We start from the raw sequence: 13,624 nt of genomic DNA on the forward strand, positions 1-13,624 counted from the left end.
ATGTAGTGTCAGTGGGATGTCGTGCCTGGATTGATTGCTGAATTGGGGGTGAACATGAAGGAGGGTGCTTTCTGAAGAGAAGATGGTCTGATCGAGTTAGAAGATGTAGAGTAGGAAGGAAGGAGAAAACCGTGTCATTTTAGGTGGGTTAGATTTGAAGTGTCGGTGGCGTAGCTGGGTGAAGATGACCACTGGCTTATTTGGAAATGCATTCTGGAGTTCAGGAACATTGTATAGAGTTGAGATATAGTTTTGGAAGTCATTAACTCGATTAGTTGAAGCCTTGATGAAGCTGAAAAACAAAAGCGTATAGAAAATGAGAAGAGAGCGACAGATGGAAACTTGGGAACACCTTCATTTGGAAGGACAGTTGGAATAGTAGGATCACCACTGAGCTGCTGTGCCAGAAACTAACGTCATAAAGCTCGTGAAATTATTTCAGTACATTAGGATCTGTGACAGAGGTACATTGTGGGTACTTTCCCAGAAGGCACAGTGGTAAAGAATCGACCTGCCAGTACAGGAGACTCAAGAGACGTGGGTTTGACCCCTGGGTCTGGAAGATCCCCTGGAGTTGGAAATGGCAACCCACTCCAGTTTTCTTGCCCGGAAGATCCCATGAACAGAGGAGCCTGGTGAGCTGCGGTCCATGGGGTCGCGAAGAGTCGGACACGACTGAGTGACTGAGCACTGAGAACTCAGAGGAAGCGAGGCCCTCAGCCAGCCTGGACGTGTCGGGCAGGGTTCCTGAGGACTTAGCATGGTGCTTACTCTGAGTGAGCACACTGCTGTAGCCACAGGAGAGGGCTGAGCGTGTTTGCAGGGGGTATGGCAAAGGCATCAGATCCAAGCAGCCTGGTGGAAAGATTGGCATTAATTATCAATAGAACGTCAAATGCAAGACTTGAGAATGTTGGCCCAGGTGAAGGAGGCCTGTCCTGTCACTCTGAGAAGCTTGGCTTTTACCCTGATGGCGATTGAGGTGGGGTGGGAGGAGGGGGCGGTCTCTGAAGAGTTTAGTGATGTGGTTGAATTTGCATCATCTTGTCATCCTGGGTACAGTGTAGAGTGTGCCTTTGAGAAGATCAAAGCTGGAAGCCAGTAGACTGATTAAAAGGGTGTCACACTTGTTCAGGCAAGAGAAATAAGGTGGAACCAGAAGTTAGGCAAGGAGTGGATTAGTGTAATGTCTGGAGGTAAAATCTGAAGGACTTTGGGACAAAATGCACAAGATGGGACGGCAAAGGGAAGGAACCAGGAAAACTCTGGGGATTCCAGGTGAATAGCGTTCTTATCCCTTGATTTGGGCAGTATGGGTGGGAAGGAGAGCCTGGGAGGAAAGAGAATGCTTTCAGTTTTTGGACATGTTCAAGGTACATGGCAATGGCACCCCACTCCAGTACTCTTGCCTGGAAAATCCAATGGATGGAGGGCCTGGTGGGCTGTAGTCCATGGGGTCGCTGAGAGTCGGACACGACTGAGCGACTTCACTTTGACTTTTCACTTTCATGCATTGGAGAAGGAAATGGCAACCCACTCCAGTGTTCTTGCCTGGAGAATCCCAGGGACGGCGGAGCCTAGTGGGCTGCCGTCTATGGGGTCGCACAGAGTCGGACACAACTGAAGTGGCTTAGCAGCAGCAGCAGCAAGGGGGATGTCCAGGAGGGTGTATATAGGAGGAAGTTTCAAAAGGGTGTTTAATTTCAGAAATGGACAGAGTTCAGGCTGGAGAGTTGGTGTGCGTGTTGTAGTTTCCACTGTGAAAGCAGTTGAGAAGAGTGCTCCGGGACTGTGTGGGGTGAGCAGTGGGCTCCTGATCAGCTGTGGGCACTGCCAGTGCTGCAGCGAGGGGTGCAGTGGAAGGAGCCCTGGGCAGCCTGTGTGGGATCCACCAGGGAGCAGCCTTGTTGGGATATGGACGGTCAGTAGTGTGAAGTGTGGGCAGAATGGCCTGGCGAGTGCCCATGACGATGGAGATTTTTGTATCATTTGTTTGTTCACCTGTTTTTAATGGAAAATAGTGACTTTTACTTGTTCGTTGTCTGTGAAGAAAGAGAAGGCTGAAGATTCCAGATGAAGCAGGAATCACGGACTGAGCAAGTTTCATTAGAGGGAAGGGATTTTTTTTTTTTTTTAACTTGTTATTTTGTATTGGGATATAGCCAGTTAACAATGTTGTGACAGTTTCAGGTGAACAGCAGAGGGACTCAGCCATGCATACACACGTATCCATTCTCCCCCCAACTCCCCTCCCGTCCAGCCACCACACAGCATTGAGCAGAATTCTGTGTGATCCTTGTCTGCTCTCCGTTTTAATCATAGCAATGTGTACATGTCCATCCCCAACCCCCCAACTATCCAGAAGGAGATTTTTTTTCAACGTATAATTTTAAAAGTTACTTTCCATTTACAGTTACTACAAAATGTTGGCTCCATTCCCTGTGTGGTACAGTGCATCCCTGAACCTATCTTGTACCGAGTAGTTTTGTCTCTCTCACTCCCCACCCCTGTGTTGCCCCTTCCCTCCTCTGCCCTTTGGTAATCACTGATTTTTTTCTCTCTGTGAGTTTGCTTCTTCTTTGTTATATTCACTAGTTTGTTGTATTTTTTAAGTTTCCATGTGTAAGGGATCCCATACAGTGTTAGTCTTTCTCTGTCAAACTTGTTTCATCAGCATGATGCCCTCCAGGCCCATCCATGCTGCGACAGATGGCAAAAGCTCATTCTTTTATATGGCTGAGTGGTATTCCATTGTGGGCTAGGGCATTTTGAATCTGTGAAAGGAGGAGTACGGGAGGGGATGTAGGTATATTTATACGGCAGAGGGGAGATGGAGAGCATTCGTGTCTGGGGATTTTCTTTTTAAAGTCAGAGGTGTAGCCGTTGGTAAGAGTGGAAGTAGGCTTGAGTGGAGGGACCATAAGAATGATGGTAAATGACGGCAAAAATGGTGGTACTGCCTTGGATGGATAGAGTGAGTGTGGAGCCTGACTTTGAGAACAGGCAGGGGAGTGAAGCCTGAAGGGAGAACTTGGTTTTAGTGAAGACCAGAAAGAAGAAGTAGTTCACTGAAAAGGGTGGAGTATTCCAGAAGACAGAGTGGAGAGGTTTTAGACTGGGCGATGAAGTAATTACCAGAGTTGGGGGTTAGGAGCCATGCAGAAAAATAAAGTTTGGGATGTGTTAGAGATGTGCAGTGGCTGCAGGGGTTTGTATTTGGCAAGAGAATAAACTAGCCTCAGGGTTCTGAATGGATTTCTGGTGATGTTACTTTCAGGCCAGCACAGGCTGAGGTTGAGTGAGTTGTTAGAAGAGCGGCCTGATAGCATTTGCATTGGAGCTGAGCTTTGGCTCACGTTCCTCATAAAGTTTAGGTGAAAGTTTTTGTGGGGCATTTATTGTTCTCCCTCCTGGAACTTCCCAATATATCCGATTTTCAGAATAGCAACCCTTTTAAAATTCTTAGTGCAGAATGGACTTCTTAACCTAATTTCTTGGGTTTTTATTTTCAGTTTATATTTTTAAAATATAAATTAAACTTTGACTAATACATTTTGCACTAACTCAACCGAAAAGCTCTTTGACTTGTCCTTGTTATTACTATCGTACCCTTGGTTCCTGTGATTATTCTTTGTTACGTTTCTGCGCGCATCTTTTTCCTAAGGATCGCAACAATGCAAGGCGGATTCACGAGGGTGCGAGTTTGCCTTTCTTTGAAGTGTTTGTTGATGCTCCCCTGCATGTTTGTGAACAGAGGGATGTCAAGGGACTCTACAAAAAAGCACGGGCTGGAGAAATTAAAGGTAAGTAATACGTTTTTTCCCCAGTTTGTCTTTCCTTAAATATTTCATCTTACCATATCTGAGACGGATAATCTTTTCTAAAAGATGAAAGTATTCGAACAACTTGAAGCTCCTTGAGAAGAGTGAGTGGGTCTTACTACACAGTTGGATCTCTCAGGCCTGACCAGTAGTAGTACTGTGTACACTCCGTATCCTCCATCAGGTTAAAATCCTACTCACAAGACAGGTTTTAGAGGACTTGGATTTTGGGGGCTGGTGGAAACATATTGGTGTAATTTGGTGCCTAAGCACTTCTGTGGTCTTTGTTCTAGTGAAAATGTAAGAAATTCCATAGTGAATGGGGAAAATGCCTAAATTATAAGCATCTTGAGAGCAAGGAAAATGTCTCATTCTTATGTATAACATGTTGCTTGGAATGATGTGAAATTCATTCTATGTGTGATTGTTGCATTAGATTGAATTAACATGTCAAAGTGCATGCAGCTTATATTTTCAGTTTTATAGTCTGTTCCCAGAGTTTCAACTCTGATGAAAATTTGGCATAGAGACATTTAGAACTTGTTCCTCTGTGGCCTTTGATACCAGTCATTCTATTTATCTTTTAGACATCCTTTGACATTAGTCCTGGTCTGTTATTATTATTAACAGTAAGAGAGAGCAAGCCAACATGAAAAAAGCATCAAAGATAGATATTTAGTTTACACTGTTTGGGATCAATTCATGCTGGTAACTTTTATTTGCCTTCCCAGCAGGGAATATGTGATAGCCTGGGACTATCAGAAGCTCCCAGGAGTTCCATGAAGTATAGATTTTGGCACCAGCTTCTGACCCTGAAAAGGAAAAGGTGGAACAGGAAGGAAAATGCTTGTTAAGCTGGGCTCTTTTGTCTGGGCCTGAGAATGCATTAGCAGTTGGGGCGAGTTCCACTGAATCTGGTGGTGAATTTGGTTCCTTGGGCAGGCTCGTGTCCAGTCTTGTCACCTTGGAAGCTCAGTTTGACCCATGAAGCCTGTACTTTCTTGACTCAGGGAGAACAGTCCTGAATATGATAACAACAGGAAGGGAACCAGTTTATCCACTTAGTTTCTAGGTCACCCTCTGGCTTACCTGGTAGCTCAGCTGGTAAAGAATCCATCTACAATGCAGGAAACCCCAATTCAATTCCTGGGTCAGGAAGATCCCTTGGAGAAGGGATAGGCTACCCACTCCAGTATTCATGGGCTTCCCTGGTGGCTCAGACAGTAAAGAATCTGCCTGCAATGTGGGATACCTGGGTTTGATCCCTGGGTTGGGAAGACCCCTGGAGGAGGGCATGGCAACCCACTCCAGTATTCTTGCCTGGAGAATTCCATTGACACAGGAGCCTGGTGGGCTACAGCCCATGGAGTTGCAGAGTCAGACACGACTGAGTGAATGAGCACACAGCTCTCTTTGTTGATTATCAGTGTTCACTTCTGTTTGTTCGTCATGGAGATTTGCAAAGAGAAGCTGAAGGATGTGTCCAGGATCCTGATGTCTGAATCTTTTACTTATTTTAATTGTAGTTGGTTTTGTTGTTTTTGCGAGAATGGATTGGTGAGGGAGGTAGGTTTGTCTGCCCACCTGGAGTAAGCACCCTCTTTACCATTTGTTGTGTTATTAGAATTTAGCACAAAGCATGGCCTAAAAGTAGGAAGTCAAGAGATAACCTGGAGCAGCAGCAGGCTTGGCCTTGGAGTACAAAATGAAGCAGGGCAAAGGCTAACAGAGTTTTGCTAAGAGAACGCACTAGTCATAGCAAACACCCTCTTCAGCAACACAAGAGATGACTGTACACATTAATACCACCAGATGGTCAATATGAAAATCAGATTGATTATATTGATTATATTCTTTGTAGTTGAAGATGGAAAAGCTCTATTCAGACAGTAAAAAGAAGACAGGGAGCTGACTGTGGCTCAGATCATGAACTTCTTATTGCAAAATTCAGACTTAAATTGAAGAAAGTAGGGAAAACCGCTGGACCATTCAGTGAAAGTGACAAATAGATTCAAGGGATTAGATCTGATAGAATTCCTGAAGAACTATGGACGGAGGTTCATGACATTATACAGGAGGTGGTGATCAAAACCATCCTGAAGAAAAAGAAATGCAGAAAGGCCAAATGGTTGTCTGAGGAGGCCTTACAAATAGCTGAGAAAAGAAGAGAAATGAAAGGCAGAGGAGGAAAGGAAAGATATACCCATCTGAATGTAAAGTTCCAGAGAATAGCAAGGAAAGATAAGAAAGCCTTTATAAGTGATCAGTGCAAAGAAATAGAGGAAAGCAATAGAATGGGAAAGACTAGAGATCTCTTCAAGAAAATTAGAGATACCAAGGGAACATTTCATGGAAAAGTGGGCTCAATAAAGGACAGAAATGGTAGGGACCTAACAGAAGCAGAAGATATTAAGAAGAGGTGGCAAAAATATACAGAAGAACTATACAAAAAAGATCATAATGACCTGGATAACCACAATGATGTGATCACTCACCTAGAGCCAGACATCCTGGCGTGTGTAGTCAAGTGAGCCTTAGGAAGCATCACTATGAACAAAGCTAGTGGAGGTGATGGAATTCTAGCTGAGCTATTTCAGATCCTAAAAGATGATGCTGTAAAAGTGCTGCACTCAATATGCAAGCAAATATGGAAAACTCAGCAGTGGCCACAGGACTGGAAAACGTCGGTTTTCATTCCCGTCCTAAAGAAAGGCAATGCCAAAGAATGCTCAAACTACCACACGATTGTCCTCATTTCATGTGCTGGCAAAGTAATGCTCAAAATCCTCCAAGCGAAGGTGGGAGGGGGTTCAGGATGGGGAACACATGTACACCCATGGCTGATTCATGTCAACGTATGGCAAAAACTACTATAATATTGTAAAGTAATTAGCCTCCAATTAAAATAAATTAATTAATTTAAAAAAATCCTTCAAGCGAGGCTTCAATAGTATGTGAACTGGGAACTTCCAGATGTACAAACTGGATTTAGAAAAGGCAGAGGAACCAGAGATCAAATTGCCAACATCCGTTGGATCATTAAAAAAAAGCTAGAGAATTCCAGAAAAAATATCTACTTCTGCTTCATTGACTACGCTAAAGCTTTTGACTGTGTGGATCACAACAACCTGTGGAAAATTCTCCAAGAGATGGGAATACCAGACCACCTTACCTGCCTCCTGAGAAATCTGCATGCAGGTCAAGAAGCAACAAGTAGAACTGGACATGAAACAATGGACTGGTTCCAAATTGGGAAAGGAGTACGTCAAATGGTATATTGTCACCCTGCTTATTTAACTTATGTACAGAATACATAATGCAAAATGCTAGGCTGGATGAAACACAAGCTGGAATCAAGATTGCAGGGAGAAATATAAATAATCTCAGATATGCAGATGACACCATTCTTATGGAAGAAGGCAAAGAGGAATTAAAGAGCCTCTTGATGAAGGTGAAAGAGGAGAGTGAAAAAGCTGGCTTAAAACTCAACATTCAGAAAACAAAGATCATAGCATCCGGTCCCATTACTTCATGGCAAATAGATGGGGAAACAATGGAAACAGTGACAGACTTAATTTTCTTGGGCTCCAGAATCACTGCAGACAGTGACTGCAGCCATGAAATTAAAAGACACTTGCTCCTTGGAATAAAAGCAATGACAAACCTAGACAGCATATTAAAATGCAGAGATGTTACTTTGCCATCAAAAGTCTATATAGTCAAAGCTATGGTTTTTCTACTAGTCATGTATGGATATGAGAGCTGGACAGTAAAAAAGGCTGAGTGCCAAAGAATTGATTCCTTTGGACTCTGGGGCTGGTGAATACTCTTGAGAGTCTCTTGGACAGCAAGGAGGTCAAACCAGTCAATCCTAAAGGAAATGAACCCTGAATATACATTGGAAGGACTGATGCTGAAGCGCCAATCCTTTGGCTGCCTAATGTGAAAAGCCTACTGATTGGAAAAGGTCCTGCTGCTGGGAAAGATTGAAGGTAGGAGAAAGGGACAACAGGGGATGAGATGGTTTGATGGCATCACCAACTCAATGGACATGAGTTTGAGCAAATACTGGGAGATGGTGAATGACAGGGAAGCCTGATGTGCTGTAGTCCACGGGGTCACAAGTCGGACATGACTGAGCGACTGAAGACCAATAAATGGCCCAAAGCATAATACTTAGTACATACACAGTAAACGCTTGTGGGATGGTATGGAAGGTGGAGTAGAAATCATGTGTTCAGCACATTGATCTCCGCTGTCTATTTGCAAAGTTTGTGTTTGGTGCTAGGGATATAAAGTTGAATAAGACCAAAGCCAAAAGAGCTTAAGTCACTTGCAGTTTGTATTCTGTATCTAGGAGTATGTTTGTATTAGTTCAGTTTTCTACGTGTTGCTTGTTTGCCAAGTATTTCTTCATTCCTCTGACTAGGCATTGATAAAACGTTCCTTAGGTTAATGTATACCCGTGTGCATGAGTGTACCCACATTTATTTATTTTAGGTTAGCCATAATATTAGAGTTCCTGACCGGGTAGTTTTTAGAAATCATTTGCTTGTTGTTAGAATGGTGCTTAGAGAGTTTCTTAGCAATGACCCTTGATGGTAAAAATTCAAGGACAGGTGGTATTACATCCATTCAGTGGACCTCAGGCTTTTATATGGCATTACTAAACTGTAAGTGTATGCCTAAGTCAGATACTTTAATACCTAGATTATTTTCATGATTAGTTCTTAAGTAGTTATAGTCTACTTATATAAATGTTTTCCTCACAATGTACATTTATTATAATCACTTATGGGATAAATTAAGTAGGAGGAAACTTCCTGGACTTTTAAAATGTTAAACCAAACCTCCCAACACAGTGATCTTCAAACTTTGCTGCACACAAGGATCACCTAGAAAAAATCTAGTGCCAAGGCTGAACCCCAGACCAATGAAATCAGAATCTCTTGAGGGTAGGACCTGGTGATTCCAAGTTGTAGCTACATTTGAGAATTAGAACTTATGAACTAGAGTTTTAAATAACCAGATTTGTTTGTTCCCTACCTATGTTACTATGACTTACCAGTGATACTGTTGGAAGTATCAGTAATGCAAAAATTTCTTCTTGGGCTTGGGACTTTATGTGATACTTAGGAATATGAGATAGAAAAAGAATGAAATAGGTGGGTTGTAGACTTACAGTGTTCATCTCAAAGCTTCTTTGATACCTATGCCTCTTTTTAAGAAAAACTTTGAATTTTATATTGGAATATAGTCAGTGAACCATGTTGTGATAGTGTCAGGTGGACAGCAAAGGGACTCAGCCACACATAATACATGTATCCATTCTTCCCCAAACTCCCCTCCCATCAAGGCTGCTGCATACCTTCGAGCAGAGTTCCCTGTGCTATACAGTAGGTCCTTTTGGTTTTCCATTTTAAATATAACAGAGTGTACATGTCCATCCCAAAGTCCCCAACTGTCCCTTCCCCTTATCCTTCTCCTCCTGCAATCATTAACTTTGTTCTCTAAGCCTGTGAGTCTCTTTCTGTTTTGTAAGTCGGTTCATTTGATGCCTATGCCTCTTAATAGTAATGATTTTAAATTCGTATTTACCATTCTAACCCAGGAATTGGTATTCCAAGGCAAACAAGGCCCTGAATGACTTAGGTATGGAATAATGTGAAAGACAGGAATAGCGTACTTTTAGCTCAGTCAGCCCATTCTGTGGTAGCAACATGTATTCTTTCTCTTCTAGCAGTTACACAGTAGCACATATATGATAGGGAAAATCTAAATAGTGGTTAATACCTAAATTGATTGCATTTGATTGTGGAACGTATTTGATGATTTAACAGGATTCCTTACCTACGTTTTGCTTGAGCCAATAGTAGTTAATCGATCCTGATTAACTTAATGTGATCTTGAACACTGACTGATGGCAGAAGAAGCCTGCAGAGCTTTAATTTGGCTGCAGATCATCCTGGTGAATATAATGGACAGATTGACTTGGCATCAGTTTTTGCACTGAGAAGAAAAAAAACCTCGATGAGGTTGGTTGTATGCCCAGAGCTTAGGCACTGTATCCTGTGTCCCTGTGGAAAAGTTGGATGCTCTGGGTCACTTGGTATTCCTTCCTGTTTCTTCATACAAGGCACTTACTTAACAGAGGGAAGGAAAGGTGATAGAAGTATTGTCTGCCCTCATTATTTGAAGACTCCAGATCTGCACATGTGCCTACTCACTCAAGCGTATTTGTAACCCCCATGTTAGTGTAGCTACAGTGCTTCGGCTTGTAAACACACACAGAGCAGCAGCATTTTACCAGCATTTACCAGAGTACACGCTCCCGGCTCAAGTCTGAACAACGCCTTTGTGTTTCAGCACTCATGCTGCAAAGGAGTGTGCTTTACACGGCCTATTCAGTGCCATGTCTTTTATTGTTTAGCTTTTTGTTCGTGATTTTGCTTTTTTAAAATGCACTCCTCTACCTTGGCATGGTGCTGAAGTGTTGTCTAGTTGTTTGAACTGCAGGAAGACTCACCTGTCTTGGGGAGAAAATACACATGTTAGATAAGTAAGTTTTGTTCAGATGTGAATTCTGGTGCTTGTAGCCATTATTTTGGTGTTAATGAATCAACTATATATATATATATATAAATACTCATTAAAAGTTATATATTAATTGGTTGATAAAAATTTGGTGACAGGAGGCTCACAGGAACCCACCTCCATGTATCTCCTTGGAGCTGTGGTTTAGTATTCACTACATCTGTGTTTGTGGCAGTTGAACATGATCACTGCGAATAAGGAGGATCGACTGTTTATGTTGAGAGGGGGAACAAGTTTAATTAGAAATCTTCTCCCCAGAAAGAAGTTTCAGTAATATAACCCTGTAACCTAAAGGGGAGTGTAAAAATGAACTTCAGCATAGCAGAGACTTGCGCTGAAGAAACAAACCTATTTTAATTTCCACCCTCTCTATCATCTGTTACCTTTTATAGGTTTCACTGGGATTGATTCTGAATATGAAAAGCCAGAGGCCCCTGAATTAGTGCTGAAAACAGACTCCTGTGATGTAAATGACTGTGTCCAGCAGGTGGTGGAGCTTCTACAGGAACGGGTAAGAGGATGTCAAAGAGCGAATTCCCAGAGAATGATTATGTCCGATTTATAACATTCCCTCTCCAAATAAAGCACGGTGGTAATATGGAGTAACATGTATATTTTAGGTTCTTTTTTTTCTTCCAATTTTATTGAGACATAATCGACATACAGCATTGTATGTTTATAGTGGACAGCATATTGATTTGACTTACATCATGAAGTGACTATCACAGTAAGTGTAGTGAACATCCATCATCTCATACAGACACAAAATTAAAGAAATAGAAATATTTGTGAGTGTGTGTGTGTGATAACTCTTAGAATTTGCTCTTTTAGGAACTTTAGTATATAACATATAGCAGGGTTAATGACTTAGGATTTGCTGTCTCAGGAACTGTAGTATACAGTATACAGCAGGGCTAATGACTTAGGATTTGCTCTCTCAGGAACTTTAGTATATAACATACAGCAGGGCTAATGGCACTTGTAATGTTGTACATGACATCCCCAGTATTCACCGTATCACTGGAGATTGTGCTTCTTGACTACTTTCCTCCAGTTCCCTCTCCTCCCCGCCCCTTCCTCTGGTAACTAAAAATCTGATCTCTTTCTTTGTGAGTTTGTTTGTATGTTTGTGTGTTTTTAAAGCATTCAGTTCAGTTTAGTCACTCAGTCGTGTCTGACTCTTTGCGACCCCATGAATCGCAGCACGCCGGGCCTCCATGTCCATCACCACCTCCCGGAGTTCACTCAGACTCACGTCCATCGAGTCAGTGATGCCATCCAGCCATCTCATCCTCTGTCGTCCCCTTCTCCTGCCCCTGATCCCTCCCAGCATCAGAGTCTTTTCCAATGAGTCAACTCTTTGCATGAGGTGGCCAAAGTACTGGACTTTCAGCTTTAGCCTCATTCCTTCCAAAGAAATCCCAGGACCGATCTCCTTTAGAATGGACTGGTTGGATCTCCTTGCAGTCCAAGGGACTCTCAAGAGTCTTCTCCAACACCACAGTTCAGAAGCATCAATTCTTTGGTGCTCAGCCTTCTTCACAGTCCAACTCTCACATCCATCATGACCATAGGAAAAACCATAGCCTTGACTAGACAGACCTTTGTTGGCAAAGTAATGTCTCTGCTTTTGTTTTTTGTTTTTTTTTTCCCTTTTCATTTTCTTTTTTTTTTTTAATTTCTTTTTTTAAAATTTTATTTTATTTTTAAACTTTACAATATTGTATTGGTTTTGCCAAATATCGAAATGAATCCACCACAGGTATACATGTGTTCCCCATCCTGAACCCTCCTCCCTTCTCCCTCCCCATACCATCCCTCTGGGTCGTCCCAGTGCACCAGCCCCAAGCATCCAATATCGTGCATCGAACCTGGACTGGCGACTCGTTTCATATATGATATTATATGTATTTCAATGCCATTCTCCCAAATCATCCCACCCTCTCCCTCTCCCACAGAGTCCAAAAGACTGTTCTATACATCAGGACATAACTTTCCTTCCAGGGAGTAAGTGTCTTTTAATTTCATGGCTGTAGTCACCATCTGCAGTGATTTTGGAGCCCAAAATATAAAGTCTGACACTGTTTCCACTGTTTCCCCATCTATTTCCCATGAAGTGATGGGACCGGATGCCATGATCTTCATTTTCTGAATGTTGAGCTTTAAGCCAACTTTTTCACTCTCCACTTTCACTTTCATCAAGAGGCTCTTTAGTTCCTCTTCACGTTCTGCCATAAGGGTGGTGTCATCTGCATATCTGAGGGTATTGATATTTCTCCCAGCAATCTTGATTCCAGCTTGTGCTTCTTCCAGTTGACCTAGAACCCTGGGTTGGTTTCTGTCACACCACAGAATGGTGTTTTTATACATTCCAAAATGATCACCATAATAAATCTAGTTATTACATGTCACCACAAAAATATTACTTAGTTATTAACTATATTCCCCACATTGTATATTTCTCTTGGAGCTGTGAGTTTGTACCTCGGAATCAACCTCACCTATTTCTTTCCTTCTCCCCAGTCCCCTCTCTTCTGGTAAACACCCTTTTGTTCTCTTGTGTCAATAACTCTGTTTCTGTTTTATTAAGCTTGTTCATTTGTTTTTTTAGATTCCATATATAAGTGAAATCATACAGTGTTTCTTTTTCTCTGTCTAACTTAATCATATCCTCTGGGTCATCCATACTGTCATAAGTGGCAAGATTCCATTCTCTTTTATGGCTAATTTTCATTGTATACATCTACCACAACTCTATCCATTCATCTATTGATGGGTACTTGGGTTGCATCCATATCTGGGATGTGTAAATAATGCTACATAGGGGTGTGTATATTTTTTCTAATTAGTGTTTTTATTTTCTTTGGACAAATACCTAGAAGAGTTATTGCTGGATCATATGATAGTTCTAGTTTTAATTTTTTGAGGACTATCTGTACTGTTTTCCATAGTGGCTACACTAATACATATTCTACCAATAGAGTATGAGGGTTCCCTTTTCTACACATTCTTGACAATACTTGTTATAACTTGTTGTGTTTTTGATAATAGCCATTCTGACAGGTGTGAGGTAATATCTCATTATTTTGATTTGTATTTCCCTGATGATCAGTGATGTTGAACATCTTTTCGTGTACCCATTTATCAGTTGCATGTCTTCTTTGTAAAAATGTCTGTTCAGCTTCCCAGAGCCTCTGCCCATTTTTTAA

At 41.9% G+C, this 13,624-nt stretch overlaps 1 protein-coding gene across 2 annotated transcripts in view; it reads left to right on the forward strand.

Moving 5' to 3' along the window:
• PAPSS1 (3'-phosphoadenosine 5'-phosphosulfate synthase 1) overlaps positions 1 to 13,624 on the forward strand; it is a 115,095-nt gene that overhangs the window by 22,740 nt on the left and 78,731 nt on the right. For both annotated transcript variants that reach the window (XM_006061881.4, XM_006061882.4), the window contains exons 4-5: positions 3,665 to 3,803; positions 10,808 to 10,926. In XM_006061881.4, coding sequence (XP_006061943.1) covers positions 3,665 to 3,803; positions 10,808 to 10,926 — 258 coding nt within the window. The remainder of the gene's footprint in view (positions 1 to 3,664; positions 3,804 to 10,807; positions 10,927 to 13,624) is intronic.

The sequence above is a fragment of the Bubalus bubalis genome, chromosome 7 (genome assembly GCF_019923935.1).
Source record: "Bubalus bubalis isolate 160015118507 breed Murrah chromosome 7, NDDB_SH_1, whole genome shotgun sequence".
NCBI lineage: Eukaryota > Metazoa > Chordata > Mammalia > Artiodactyla > Bovidae > Bubalus > Bubalus bubalis.